Genomic DNA, 12,819 nt, shown 5'->3' on the forward strand with positions numbered 1-12,819 from the left:
ATATCCCCAAGGTGCAGGCACGTGCTGTATACGTGGCAGCACGTTCAGGGGCTTGGCACCGAAGACGTGCAACTTGAGGTGGCAAAACATGCCTTTAGTTTGCAAGCGCCATTCAGGATATTATGTGCCGTACATAATCATGGAAACAGCCGATTACAGTTCCGAACATCCTAACCGGTTTCATTGGCTGGAGTAAAGGATTGGGGTAGTAGATCGGCTGCAGGATTTACAACAACTACTAGGGACGACGGGGTAATAGTATTAGGTAATATCAAGAATGCGGGGAGCACCCACGCATAGCTCTGAGCTTATCCCAGCTAAGTAATTTGAAACTTCCTTTATTGTTTTCGCGAGTCACCTGCTTACATGGTTTAGGTACAAGTGATCTAGTATATATGGCCTTGTGTTCTTGGCCAACGTACTATGTACATATGACCTTACAAGCAAGCTTGTTCATTGGCAGCCCGTCCGGTCGCCGCGGTAATGCCACTAGCATCTCGTTACTCGGCCTCGGTTATAGTGACGCCTTGGGGCTCGAGGGTTCTCAGAGTAGTAACGTTAGTTATGTGGGTTTGTATATGTAGTAAAGTAATTTGGACGTGGCGTGATTACCTTTGAACAATTACAGTAAGTAGCTAGGGTTAGATAAGCGAAGCTCAAGCCGAACTTTAGCGCTTAGCATCTAGCAGAGTGTCGCGAGGCAGACCACATTCGTAGCACCTGCTGCAGTCACCCGTCTCCTAAGATAAGAGTCTGTTAGCTAGGGCAAGAGGAACGCTAGGATGGCGGGACCCTTTTCGGCGGTTCTAGAACTGAAAGATAATGATGGCGTCTCCGTGCAGAGACGATGCTGGAATACCGTAATAAATCCACGGTTGAAGCAGTATCAGGGCTGTGGATTCAATATTCAGCGCTTTGATCACTTTTTAATATAAGTAGACTAGAGGGAACGTAGCATGTCTAGAAACCCTTACCAGTGAGGTTAGTTTAGTCTGGCAACGGAAATCGGTGTTCTTAGCGTGGAAGCAACCCGTTTCATCCGAGTCATACTTAAAACCGTACCACGTCTCGGCAGCCTTCCGCATCCACCGCACCCACAACCCTCCTCTTACCCGAACATCCATCTCTCACCATGTTGTCCCAAAATTTCATGCTAGAGAAAGATCCTTTGTCTCTTGAGCGGATCCGTCAAATTTTGGTCCGCCTTGAAGATACCATCATATTTGATTTGATAGAGCGGGCGCAGTTCGCTCACAACCCCCGAATCTACATACGTGGCTCCTTTGACGAATTGAGGGATATGGAATTTGATGGAAGTTGGCTCGAGTGGTTCTTGAAAGAGATTGAAACTTTCCATTGTTCGTACTTTTATCAATGCTAAACATAGGCAATGTGCTAAGTCGCATCACTACACAGCTAGAGCTCGTAGATATACAAGGTAAATATTCTTACAATCAGATCTGTTTCGCGGTTTAACGTCATAATAGCCCGGATGAATACCCTTTCACGTCCAATCTCCCTGTCCCAGTACTGTTACCCCTGGCTTTCCCAAAAATACTATATCCAAACACTATCAATGCAAATCCATCAATCTTGTCCTTCTACACTCGGTCCATTGTTCCGCGGATAACAAGGCGGGCAACTCTGGCGCTAGCAGCGATCAAGCGCTCAAATGGGATTATTGGAGATGAAGAATACGAGGACGATGGTAATTACGGGAGCGCAGCTACCATAGACGTTGAAGTTCTGCAGGCAATTAGTAAACGCGTGCACTACGGTCAGTCACTTCTATCGAGCCCGATATCCTTTTAATCTTTCTGAGTGCAGGAAAATTCGTTTCTGAATCAAAATTCATTGCAAACCCCGCTGCCTTCATCCCCCACATTCTGACGCCTAATCGAACCGCACTCGAGGCGTTGATTACGAAACCGGAGGTTGAGCGCAAGCTGCTTCAGCGTTTACGCAAGAAAGCTGCCATATACGCACAAGAATTCAGCGCAGATGGTGACGCCATAGTCAACTCTCATTTGAATGGTAGTGCAAAAATTGATGTTGATGGTGTGGTGGAGTTGTACGAAAGCTATATCATCCCTCTGACAAAAGAGGTCGAGGTACGCGTTTCTTTGTATCCAGGTGGATCCTCGACTTAATGTATTTTACCAGGTCGATTATCTATTGCACAGATTGGATGGTTTGTCACAGGAAGAGATCGATGCTCTCACTGCATAGTAACGAATTGCATGGTTGGCTTTATGAACCCAACTTACTTACGCTGAATGACCCGCCTGCCTACCTCGAGGTACTACCATACATAATCACAGTAGTCTTTGTTTTTGTTTTTCTATCAGTTGTGTATATCTAGGGTTGTTGTCGCTTCCTGCCGACATGCGTATTTATCTTGTGGTATTCCACCACCTTTGGGATGGACATCTGGTCGTGGGTTTTTTATTGGAAATGACGAGGTGGAGATCTGAGGTTATTTCGGGAAGAGAAACCTGTTCATTGGTGGATGCCGCAGCAGCAGGTAGTGTGAGCAGTGCTGACGGATATTACATGGTCCTTACTACGTGGCATGGCCTTGGCGACAGGCGCACGAAGACAACCACTAACGTGACATCGCTTTGTTAGACTGTCCGAATATTTCGGGCTCAAGTACTTGATTCTTGATGCCATCAGAATCTTATGGTGTGACATGGGTGCAATGGAGTGGTATCCGTACCCAGGGCCTAATTCGTGGGTAGATAGCACTCTGAAGGCCTGCCTGCATCCACACTGATCAGTGTCAAGGCGGGTGTGGGTGAATCTGCGGGTGACAAATAAATTGTGCGGAATTGCAGATACGACTCAGATTTGCGAGGATATAGGTAGTACCACACAATATCTGCGACTACTATCCGAGTCAATCAGGCTCCATTTCAATGAGGTCAGGCCGTCCAGTGGTGAGCATAGACTGCTAAACAGCATGCTTTCGATGCCACTAGAATTTAAACTTCAAGACATACAATGAGATACCATTAATGATGCTCTCGTCACTTCTCCGTTTTGGTTCGTCGCTTCTTTTTAGAAGATTGTGGAATAAGAATAGGAAACGCTGTTAGTTTACGACGGGGTGGATGTATAGCTGGTAACCCGCACCCGGGTGCCGACTCAGAAGACATGTTCGATGATGAAATAAAACACTTCCTCACCATTGAGACAAATCAAATGAATGATGATCGAGGTACATGTATGAAAAGATAGATGCGAAGATAGATTTTACACATCAGAATCGGACCGTGCACAACAAATTGTAAACATCGAGAACTTGGTATGATAGTGGCTGCGGCTCGCTGTAAACTTTGATAGGCTTTGATAAAGATTCACCTGAGACATAGTGTGTGAGGTGAGCATCATATTACAGCGCTGCGGGGCATGAGATGTTCGTACCTGTTCATATCTCCACGAGCGTGATTTCGATGGATTTCGACGTCGGGTAGGGGTGCGTTTAATAAACAGTACCAAGTTCGGCTCGGCCAAAAATAATTTGCTATTTGGGGTACCAACTACCCGTGGACACTGCATATCTGCAGATACGCAAATTCAGCAAGTCCTCCGACGCGTACCCGTGTGGGTGCCACACCAAGTTACCCACCACCTGTAGCACCCGTCCCACGTTCCGCCTGCGGCGGGTGGTACTCGCACATGTCAAGAATAGCAAATCGGGAGGGATAGCGGGCTCTGCCGCGGATGTAATCCCAGCATCCTTCAAATCCACTGAGAAAATCCATAGGAAGGCCATCGAACGTGTGGATGGGAAGTTACCAAGTTCAACAGTCCTGAGCTGGCATGAGTGTTCTGGATCGATATCTATTGCAATTTTGGAATGGCCAAGAATGCAATGGCTATCGATCCCTCGACGAGAATTGAGGACAAAGGCACCCAGACCGGCGTCACTGGAGAAGAACGTGCGATGCTTGTGATCTAGAATGATTATATATCTGCTACCAGATGTTTCACCAAGAATATTATGGATAGAAAGGGAACCATAAAGACATAGTACAACTCCTTTGAATCATGGGAGCTGCGTCGAAGCTGTGTGATCGTCAGTTGACGATGAGTTGACTCTATCCAGAGGAAGCTTATCATATTATGTCAGCTCATATCGCTGGTGAGTACCCCAAATGGCTTATAGTTATCAATATAATTATTTTATTTATGTCACTTAAAAAGTTTACATGGAGTGCCTGTGCCTCTCCGTTTTGGGCGAGCGTGTTCAAACGTTCAAGTTCTGCCTGTATATCATCACATACAGTTTAAGCCTTGGTCCTGTGGCAAGTTTGTGTCATTTCTGGGGTGGGATCGCAGAAAGGGTTGGAGAGGGCTGGTCGCCCTGCTAAATTAATTATGTACGGATACTGCCGCTGCGCCAGCGCATTGGCGACTGGCGACTTGGTGCTCGGAAACTTACGATTGTCCGGGATTGCTACGTCCGCAAGATTCTCGCCGCAAGAACCCACTGGGTTTGATCATCATCATAGAATTGAAGTTCAGTTTGCTCTTCTACGGTCGCTGTATTGACCATACTCGTAATTGCTACTGTCCGTTGACGTACTGCGTTACGCCCTTCCCATCCCCTTCAATCGTGATTGGCCAAATTTGACTTATATTGTTGCATACGAGGTTGTCCCGTTGTATTATGTATCGGCTCCATACTGATATCACAGGGCTCTACCCGGAGCTAGTTTCGTCCATGCTTCTATCTCCCACTGAGTTCGAGTCTTAAAAACCTTGGAGGGGCCCTGTACCAGATTACAATCAATTTCAAAGAGGGGTTCAAAAGCAGGGTATTTAAAAAGTGCGTAGATGAATCCAAAAGTGCGGGGGAAGCCCTATGTGATATTCCCAATTGTGAAAGGGAGTGCAAAAAAATAGATCCATAGTATGAACGATGACATACAATATATAACCGATCCAGAGAAAGTAATCAAAAACTAGGGAGTACAAGAGAGATCTTGATAGAACTCGTAAATAGGAATAAATTGACGGAATTACAAGCCAAGATCTAGGGACAGAATGAGTCACAAAGACCGTAATTCGCAAACAGGTGGCGTACCTTCCAACAGACGCTTCGCTTCCTCGGGGCCTATGTTCCTGGTTGCACGCCTAGCCAAGAGTTTCTCCGTTCGGTACTTTTCATACAGAACTTCCCGAGTATGTACCTTGAGAACCTGGGGAGTATTTTGTAGTATCACCAGTGTATACAATATGTCATGAAACTATTCACCTTGAGATGGGTCAATAGAATCGCTGTTCGGAGGGCAGCGAAGTCACAGTGGCCAGGGTTGAGAACGTCAATAGTCCCCCATCTGAACTTCCGAGTGAACACGCCCCTGAGATCCTGCGGGGGACATTGAAAAAACACGGATTTGCGGACGGTAGGACTATCGAGGGAGATTGGTGTTTCTGCCACAGGGGTAGAGGGCCCTGTCACGTCTTCCCGCGCACAAAAATTAGATTCAGGGGAAGCTGGCTGCGGCCATCTAATACGCGGGGTAGTTGCCTGTTCTGGAGCGATAAGCGCGAAGGGGAGTAATGTTGAGAGATTTGTTTTGGAAACAACATGAGCTGAGAAACGAATATTTGCTACGTTATCTTCTTCGGCGCCATCGGGATAGTAGGGTTCTCTTTCGTCTTGAGCTACGGCACATAGGTCACGACGAGAGCGAGAACGAGAACGGGAAAGCCGCGTCCCTTTCAGTGTAATCACTGGACGTGAGGGGCGTCCCTGGTTTTCACTATCATTTGCAACGTAAGAGCTGCCATTTTGGTGGACGTCGCCGTTCTCACGGTGACCGTTTACTTCTTGCGGCAACGTTGTGGCAGCTTTATCGTCCGAGAGTGACACCGGTACGGGGGAGTCCGCTTTCGGTTTGGGTGTGGTGAACACCCCAAAGTCTAGGCCAGCTGATTCTAGATCCCTGTGAATAGCAGCTTTGACCAGCGACAACGTGTCATCTGTAAGTGAGTCCGCATGTGCAATAACAGGAAGCACGTTCACCCGTGCCGAAAGACGACGGATCACGCGAAGCTCAGCGGGGGACATTGCGAAGTCTCTGGAATATTCTTGATTATAAATGGCTTCTTGGATATCTCCGACGGTAGTACGAGAAACCGTGGTATCTGACCGGGCTCTGCCCGACATAGAGGATTGGATGCGAGGTGACGGTGACAATATAGACGAGGGATCAACCATAAAGATACACCTAGATCCAGAATGTTTGAATCAATAATTGTTAACATGACAAAATTCTTACAAGTGAACATGTTGATCTCCTTTGCTTTGACGGACAACTTTAGACTCCTATATATTTATTAAGTAACAGCTTCGAAAGAACAAGATTGCGTGATATACCTCATTCATCGTATCCGCAAATTGCGCGTCAAGATACTTGATCATCCCACTGACCTGGCGTTCAACCCGCAACTCGTGTCCGTCGCTGAAATCCAGCCCGGGAGTATCAATGACGGTCAGAAGCACTCGGTCATACCGCGACTCGCAAATCTCAACACAAGCCGTGTTAATTTGCTGTGTATGCTTCAGAGAACCATTTAAAAACCGATCCAAACCCACACGCTGGTCTTCTGTCGCATTTGGCGATATGTCTGCAGTTTCGAGAAGTAAACGCAAGAACGAAGTCTTTCCTGTGCCTCTTGCTCCTACGACCTGGTCGACGCGTCGTAGTTCAATCAAATTTGGGAGATCAATGTGGTAACATACCATGAGGTTGAATGCAGGTGATGCACGGTTTTTACGGTGAGATCGCCGTGGCGACAAGACAGGAACGGTGGAAGATCTCCAATTACCGAACGCAGACGGGGGGTGAGACATATACATAGACGAAATCTTGCAGCCATTTTCCGCCGGTTGTCCTGCAATTAACCGAAATGGTTTGTGGAATGGAATGGGGGCACGATCGGAGCAGGATACAGAGCTTTTGACCGCACCTTGCTGGGGATAACGTTCGGGCTCTGGAAAGGGACCTTCATGTATTACCGTGACATCTACTAAGTTCTCCGGCCATGGAATGCCTTGAGAATGCAGCTCGGGCAAAGAGGGAGAGCTTTTCAGTGGTGACCCCGTGGAGTTTGAAGTTCTGGGCCTTCGGCGAAAAGAAAACATGATGAGATACAGGAAATGGAAGAATAGTGAGAGTGAGACAGTGTGGGGGTATGAACACTGGTAGAATAAAGAACGTGTAGGATATAGCAGTTTACAGCCAAAGAAAAAGGTCTACAGGCCACAGGAGGCAACGGGGCTCCCGTTTCAACGGCAATTTTGGTGTTAAGGATAAGTCAAATACATATTTCGACAGAATCACAAGCCCATGGCAACCCCGCGCTGGTTGATAGGCTATCAGGCCCTTGAAATTCCCACCAATGGCAATAGCACAACGAGTTCCAACGTTTATCCAAACTTGGGCTTGAGTTTAATTCCCCAACTTGAATTGACATACATACAATGGTCGACGATAGCTATATCGAAGAGAAAACATTGGCGCCCGAAACGAGAATAGCAAAGGAGAAAAAATACAGTGCAATCGCGGTCCATGCACAAAACAAGACAAGAACACTTGGAGATAACCCAAAAAACATAACGTTCAACGACAGTTTCCAAGCTTCCCAAGGGACAGTGCATATGCGAGTTAATTCTACAGTTTACACCTGGTTTGGTGAGGGGGAGTGATGATGAGGGGTGATCAATGAATGGTGCTCAGGGTATAACGTCCCCGCTGGTTTCATCCACCCTCATTCTCTTTTGAATATGCGAAGGTTCCATGTCGTCCATCTTTCTCTTCAGATCGATATCCATGGGCTCTCCTTGGTTGTCCTCAGAGGACTTCCCGGCGGAATAACGAGAGTCGCCGACAACCGTCGAAGAAGGGGGGGAGTGGGAGGGAGGTGACTGCACGGAAGAAAGGTGTGCTTGAGGGGGATTTGCCTTGGAGGTAGAGGCACGTCGAGCCCCCTTTTTATTCACGCCGTTGGTGCTGGAATCGTGATTGTAGTTACATGGGAGGGACCTTCGCGCACAGCTGGAACAGGCTGGATGCGCTCCGTCGCACTTCGTCTTCCTCGCTACATAGAATGCTTGAATCAGTCCATAATAACACGATGCTCAACGAACCAACCTCTACAGAAGTTGCATGCTACCACTTTCGGACCAGTGCTAGCAGCGGGACGATTGCTCCTCCCAGGAACAGTGGATGCACGTTTTCGCTGAGCAGCCTGTTGCTCTGAGGCTGGTCTAATAGGCGGGAGCGGGGGAGCACTCATCGCAGCTGCAGGGGAGTTCTCGGGTAGCGACAGAGTTGCAATATGGGGTAACTCATTGTCTTTGAACAACGTCCGTCCGTCGGAGACTCCCGAACTTCCTGTAGTTATGCCGGACTTAGGCCTGGGGGGCATGCTATGAAGACCTTCGCGGGGCTCTGATGGGCCAGCGATGGCTGAGAAGCCATCTAGTATTGGCCGCTTATCAACGACGTTGGAGCTCCTGCGAGATAGTGGCTGGGAAATGATCTCGGGAGATACCGAAGGATCATTGTCTTCGGATCGGTCCTCGCCACTCATCTCAGACTCACTATCCTCCTTAGGTGGACGGTTAAGAGGGCGCCGTTTGCTATTTTGTGGCATATAATCGCAAAGGTTGGACCGCTTGACACATTGGCTACAAGCAGGGCGTCCCCCGTCACATTTGAGTTTTCGGGCTAGAGAGCGCTGAGTATTGAATCCGCAAGGGAGGGCGGAGTCTACATACATCGACAGAAATTGCATGCCACTGTAATCTTCTTAGTCCTCTGCTTGGAAGACCCTATTGTTCAAAATAAGCACAAATTATCTGAGTCAGGAGCCCATGCATGGACTTACTCCCAGACGCTGTCTTGCCTTGAAGCTGTGAAGAAGTACCTTCTGTCATAGGACGGGAAAGTGGTGGCCCACGCAAATCCGCCCCAGGAGGAATGTCGCGGGCCATGGGAAGAGGGGGATGTCGAACAGAGCCATGGCCAGGCTGAGTCTCAATAGTCAAAACAGGGCGAGGAGCATGCGTAAGAGGTACAGAAGTACGCGGGACTGCTTGTTGTATGGCATGGGGGTGAAGCTGGTGGTTAGCAGAATGGTGCTGAAGCAAGTATTCGTTTCTAAACTTTTCAAAAAGATATTCTCGAGTGTATTTCTGCAACGTCTGGGCCGAGGTTAATTTTAATGGTGACATCAAAAGGCGGGCACCTGAAATGCCTACCTCCATGTGATGAAATATAGCAGTGCGCAGCGGCATGAAGTCACTATGAACAGGATCTAGAACGTCCATAGATCCCCACCGATAGCTTCTGATAAATTTGCCACGCGTCAGTTTAGAAGCGGTGTGACGAAGAACCAAAGGAGCATATTGCTGTACAAGCTCGTGACGTGATAGGGGCACTCTTGCTACGCCATCACTATGCGAGTAGATATCGGGTGAGATAAGAGCATATGGGAGTTTGAGAGACGCCACCGCTGGGGAATTCGGAGGCGAAGGATGTCCATGCGGCGAAGACTTATTTGCATGGCCATTGTAACCATTCACCATTTCACCCTTTACAGGGTGCGCAGATTCAGCCGCATCTTTACGGTGCTGGTACTGCGCATGGGAGTCCATATCGAAGATTCCGAAGCCAATGCCGGCTTCCGCAAGATCTCGGCGGACAGCCATTTTGACGGCCGCAAGGCGGTCGTTGGTAAGCGTGTCTGCACGAGCAATTACAGGGAGCACATTGACTCTAGCAGAAAGCCGCCTGATGGTGTTAATTTCGCTAAGAGGAAGGGAAGGGCGGCATAGTAGCGGATTGTTGGTGACAGGGGGCTCGAGGATGACGGGCTCCGGCTCTGTGACAGAGAAGCTACTGCCCCGAGTACGAGTGACCAGGGGAGCAGGAGGTCCTGGCACAGAAGGCGGAACAATCACGTCGGGATCCAAGAAGTATATACACCTGGTCCGTGGGTCAGTTCACAGTGACGCGGTGACTAAGCGCCCATGTCAGCAACGCACAAATGGATGTTGTTGTCACCCGCTGGGGATCTCCACTCCTGCACCGAAAAATGGGGTTCAATATAATGTAGGAAAGGAATCTGGGTAAAACGTACATCCTCGATGCCATCAGCAAATCTGGATTCGACATGCCTGAGTATCTCATGAATAGCCCGCTCGGTGGAAGCTTCGTCCTCGAAGGTCAAAGAAGGTGTATCCACGAGCGTGAGAGTAAGGACCTGAGGTGTACTATTTTGGTCAATATCATGGTCGATATTGATGGATGCGGTGCGTATGTGGGATGTATGACCGCTGGAACCCTGTACAAACTTTGCAACGGAGGCGAGCTGGTCCTTGGTGGCAGCTGAGGATATTTCACTGGTGTCCAAGAGAAGACGTAGAAATGAAGTCTTGCCGGTACGCTGACCAGCGACCATAACTGTATAGCCACTGAAGTCGTTTAAGCCATTGGAGTGAGGATCATGGCCGTTGCCAACTGTTCCGGGGACAAGACCATTAGAAGAATACGAATGAGTGGCCCCTGGGACGGACTGAACGGAAGGAGGGATTGGGATACGGTCGTCGTCGTCGTTCGTGATGCGTTGTTCGCCATTGTCGACGACGAGCGGCATCGTGAGTATGACGGACGAATCGAATGTCCGTTCGGGGGAGACAGAGCGAGGGTTTGCCCGCGAGGTGAGGCAAGCGCGGGGATGATAAACACCGAAATTCCAGAAAAGAGGGAAGCTAACGGAGCCGAGCCTGAAATCTACATGCACCGAACCAATCGGGTTCATTACAGCCAAGTTTATTCCTCCGACTTGAATTGAATCCTTGTAAATTTGAATCATTTATTTCCGTTTTTGTTGAAATATTCAATTATTATTTCAGATTCAAGGATCTGAACAAGCAAACGAGTATATGATAGAAATAAATCAACATAACATAATCTGCAGCTGAGAAAATTAAACTAGATTATCTCAGCATCAGTATTGAAACAAGGAAATAGGGTACGGCGGATATGGCTCAGCCACGGAAAAGAGGGTGATTCCGAAACAACATTCGCATCTAGACTTCATTTCTCGTCAACAGAACGTGAGAGAGCCCATTCAAAAAAGACGCTCACCAAGAAAAGAGCGTAGCAACGATATGTAAAGAGGTATCCGATCTCTAGAATATGTAATAAGCAGTGCGCCGCCGGGACATAACGCCGTGGACAGTTGTGGGTGCCGATCCTCTAGACCTCTCCGCCTGCGTCGGTCGGTCTACACCTCGCCTGGCTTTTAATTCGTCTCCTCATCGTCTGTATCACCACCCTTCCGCGACCCAGGAGGTAATGCATGTCCTGACTCCGTTGACCGCCTGTCTTCTTCCTCTCGTCCCCAGAGTGGCCGCAGGCTCTCCACTGGTCCTTGATCGATCACACCGCTCGTAAAGTGATAGTGTGGGATTAGTTCCGATTCTTCGTGATGCATGTTCGAAGCACTTGGACGATCAGTGTAGGGCAGTGGCGCATAAACGGCCTCCAGCCCAGCCAACTGAGGGTGACCGTGATTCGGTAACATCATCGGTGGCTCAAATACATGCCGATCTGGGAGTGCTGCAACTGAAGGCTGTTCTGATCCTTCCTTATCGACTTCACTTGTGGCCGCTTTAGAACTTTTCCTCCCCTTTCGACCTTTTCCTTCTGATTTCTTGGTCCGCGAGCCTTTCGGTGCCTTTCCAGGGCCACGACGTCTGGGATGGTCCTTATATACGCATTTCAAGGTTCGGGTGGAGCAATTAGCGCAAGAAGGTTTGGTCCCGTCACATCGAAGTTTCCGCCCTGTAAAGTTAGGGGGCCAATCGGAGGTGAAGTTCTTGAGCAATCCCCGCAAAGGTATTCACTCACCTCGGCAAAAATCACACGCAACGTAGATTTTGCGCACAACTTTGGTCTTCCTTTCATCCTGACTGTCTGATCGCTTTCTCTTGCCTCGCCTATACGTCGGTCTCTCGTTACCGGACTCTGTGTCCTCCACTGACGCTTCTGGAGGCAAAATTTCCCGTGTCTGATCAAGCAGACCGTGTGAGAATGATTGTGGTCCTCTGTCAGAGTACTCTTCCCTGAGTGGCCGCATGAAAGTTCTAATTGGAGGGAGAGAATACGAGGACGCCCTCTGAATCGGGCGATCATCCAACGACGTTCCTGGTGCATATCGATTGCTAGAGGACCCAGAGCGACTGCGCTCCTCCCATCGTTGAGAAGGAAGTGATTGATGTCGGATGATAGTTGACTCAAGGTGATGCGAAGGCGGTTGTAGGTGACTAGAATCATCATATGCTTCAAGGAAAAATCAGAATTTACAGTATTTTTTCAAACATCATCAAGGACTCACAGTGAGGTCCACTGTATAGGTAGGGGCTATTTTCACGACTGCTAGTCATGTCCCTTGGAAAGAAGGACGGAATGGGCACTGGTCTTGGCTGTGAAGTCAAATACCTGCCCAAATAGATCTCTTGTACATGATCAAGGGGCGTGACCTCGCGTGTCTGTTCACTGTCGTCGCTGTCGTCTCCTTTTTGACTCTCTTCTGGCGCACGACTGCTACCTCCGGGCCTTCCAACCGTGTGGGACGATGACGAGAGACCTGCCCTGCCTTGAAATGTGCTCGGTGACGCATGATTTGGAAGGGGAGGGGGGTACGCATAGGGAGGATGAAGGTAGAAGGGTGTCTCGCTGCCTGGAATTCGATTACTCTGGGCTGGAAATGCCCTATAAGGGTGCGCGAAGT

At 48.7% G+C, this 12,819-nt stretch overlaps 4 protein-coding genes across 4 annotated transcripts; 1 reads left to right on the plus strand and 3 right to left on the minus strand.

Annotated features, from left to right (window-relative positions):
- The first annotated feature begins 1,036 nt into the window (after window positions 1-1,036).
- On the plus strand, window positions 1,037-2,429 carry F5147DRAFT_707794 (chorismate mutase). The gene is made up of 5 exons (XM_041438090.1): window positions 1,037-1,358; window positions 1,417-1,438; window positions 1,488-1,777; window positions 1,828-2,111; window positions 2,164-2,429. Exons 1-5 carry the CDS (start codon window positions 1,133-1,135, stop codon window positions 2,227-2,229), a joined length of 888 nt encoding a protein of 295 aa, XP_041290105.1. The 5' UTR covers window positions 1,037-1,132; the 3' UTR covers window positions 2,230-2,429.
- Window positions 2,430-4,597: 2,168 nt separating this feature from the next.
- Window positions 4,598-7,367, minus strand: F5147DRAFT_707800 (Septin-domain-containing protein). The gene is made up of 6 exons (XM_041438091.1): window positions 6,758-7,367; window positions 6,392-6,703; window positions 6,294-6,340; window positions 5,264-6,242; window positions 5,093-5,207; window positions 4,598-5,041 (listed from the first exon to the last, which is right to left on the minus strand). Exons 1-6 carry the CDS (start codon window positions 7,157-7,159, stop codon window positions 5,028-5,030), a joined length of 1,869 nt encoding a protein of 622 aa, XP_041290106.1. The 5' UTR covers window positions 7,160-7,367; the 3' UTR covers window positions 4,598-5,027.
- An 84-nt stretch (window positions 7,368-7,451) lies between these two features.
- Window positions 7,452-10,857, minus strand: F5147DRAFT_707803 (uncharacterized protein). Its single transcript, XM_041438092.1, has 7 exons — window positions 10,162-10,857; window positions 10,067-10,104; window positions 9,281-10,007; window positions 8,908-9,223; window positions 8,798-8,851; window positions 8,169-8,747; window positions 7,452-8,115 (listed from the first exon to the last, which is right to left on the minus strand). Exons 1-7 carry the CDS (start codon window positions 10,840-10,842, stop codon window positions 7,751-7,753), a joined length of 2,760 nt encoding a protein of 919 aa, XP_041290107.1. The 5' UTR covers window positions 10,843-10,857; the 3' UTR covers window positions 7,452-7,750.
- Window positions 10,858-11,793: 936 nt separating this feature from the next.
- Window positions 11,794-12,027, minus strand: F5147DRAFT_539441 (uncharacterized protein; the record flags this gene model as incomplete). Its single annotated transcript, XM_041430210.1, has 2 exons — window positions 11,794-11,870; window positions 11,937-12,027. Coding segments are annotated over 2 exons (168 nt in total), but the record flags the coding sequence as incomplete, so codon positions are not given.
- Window positions 12,028-12,819: the final 792 nt, after the last annotated feature.

Source organism: Suillus discolor (genome assembly GCF_016758755.1).
Source record: "Suillus discolor strain FC423 chromosome Unknown F5147scaffold_48, whole genome shotgun sequence".
NCBI lineage: Eukaryota > Fungi > Basidiomycota > Agaricomycetes > Boletales > Suillaceae > Suillus > Suillus discolor.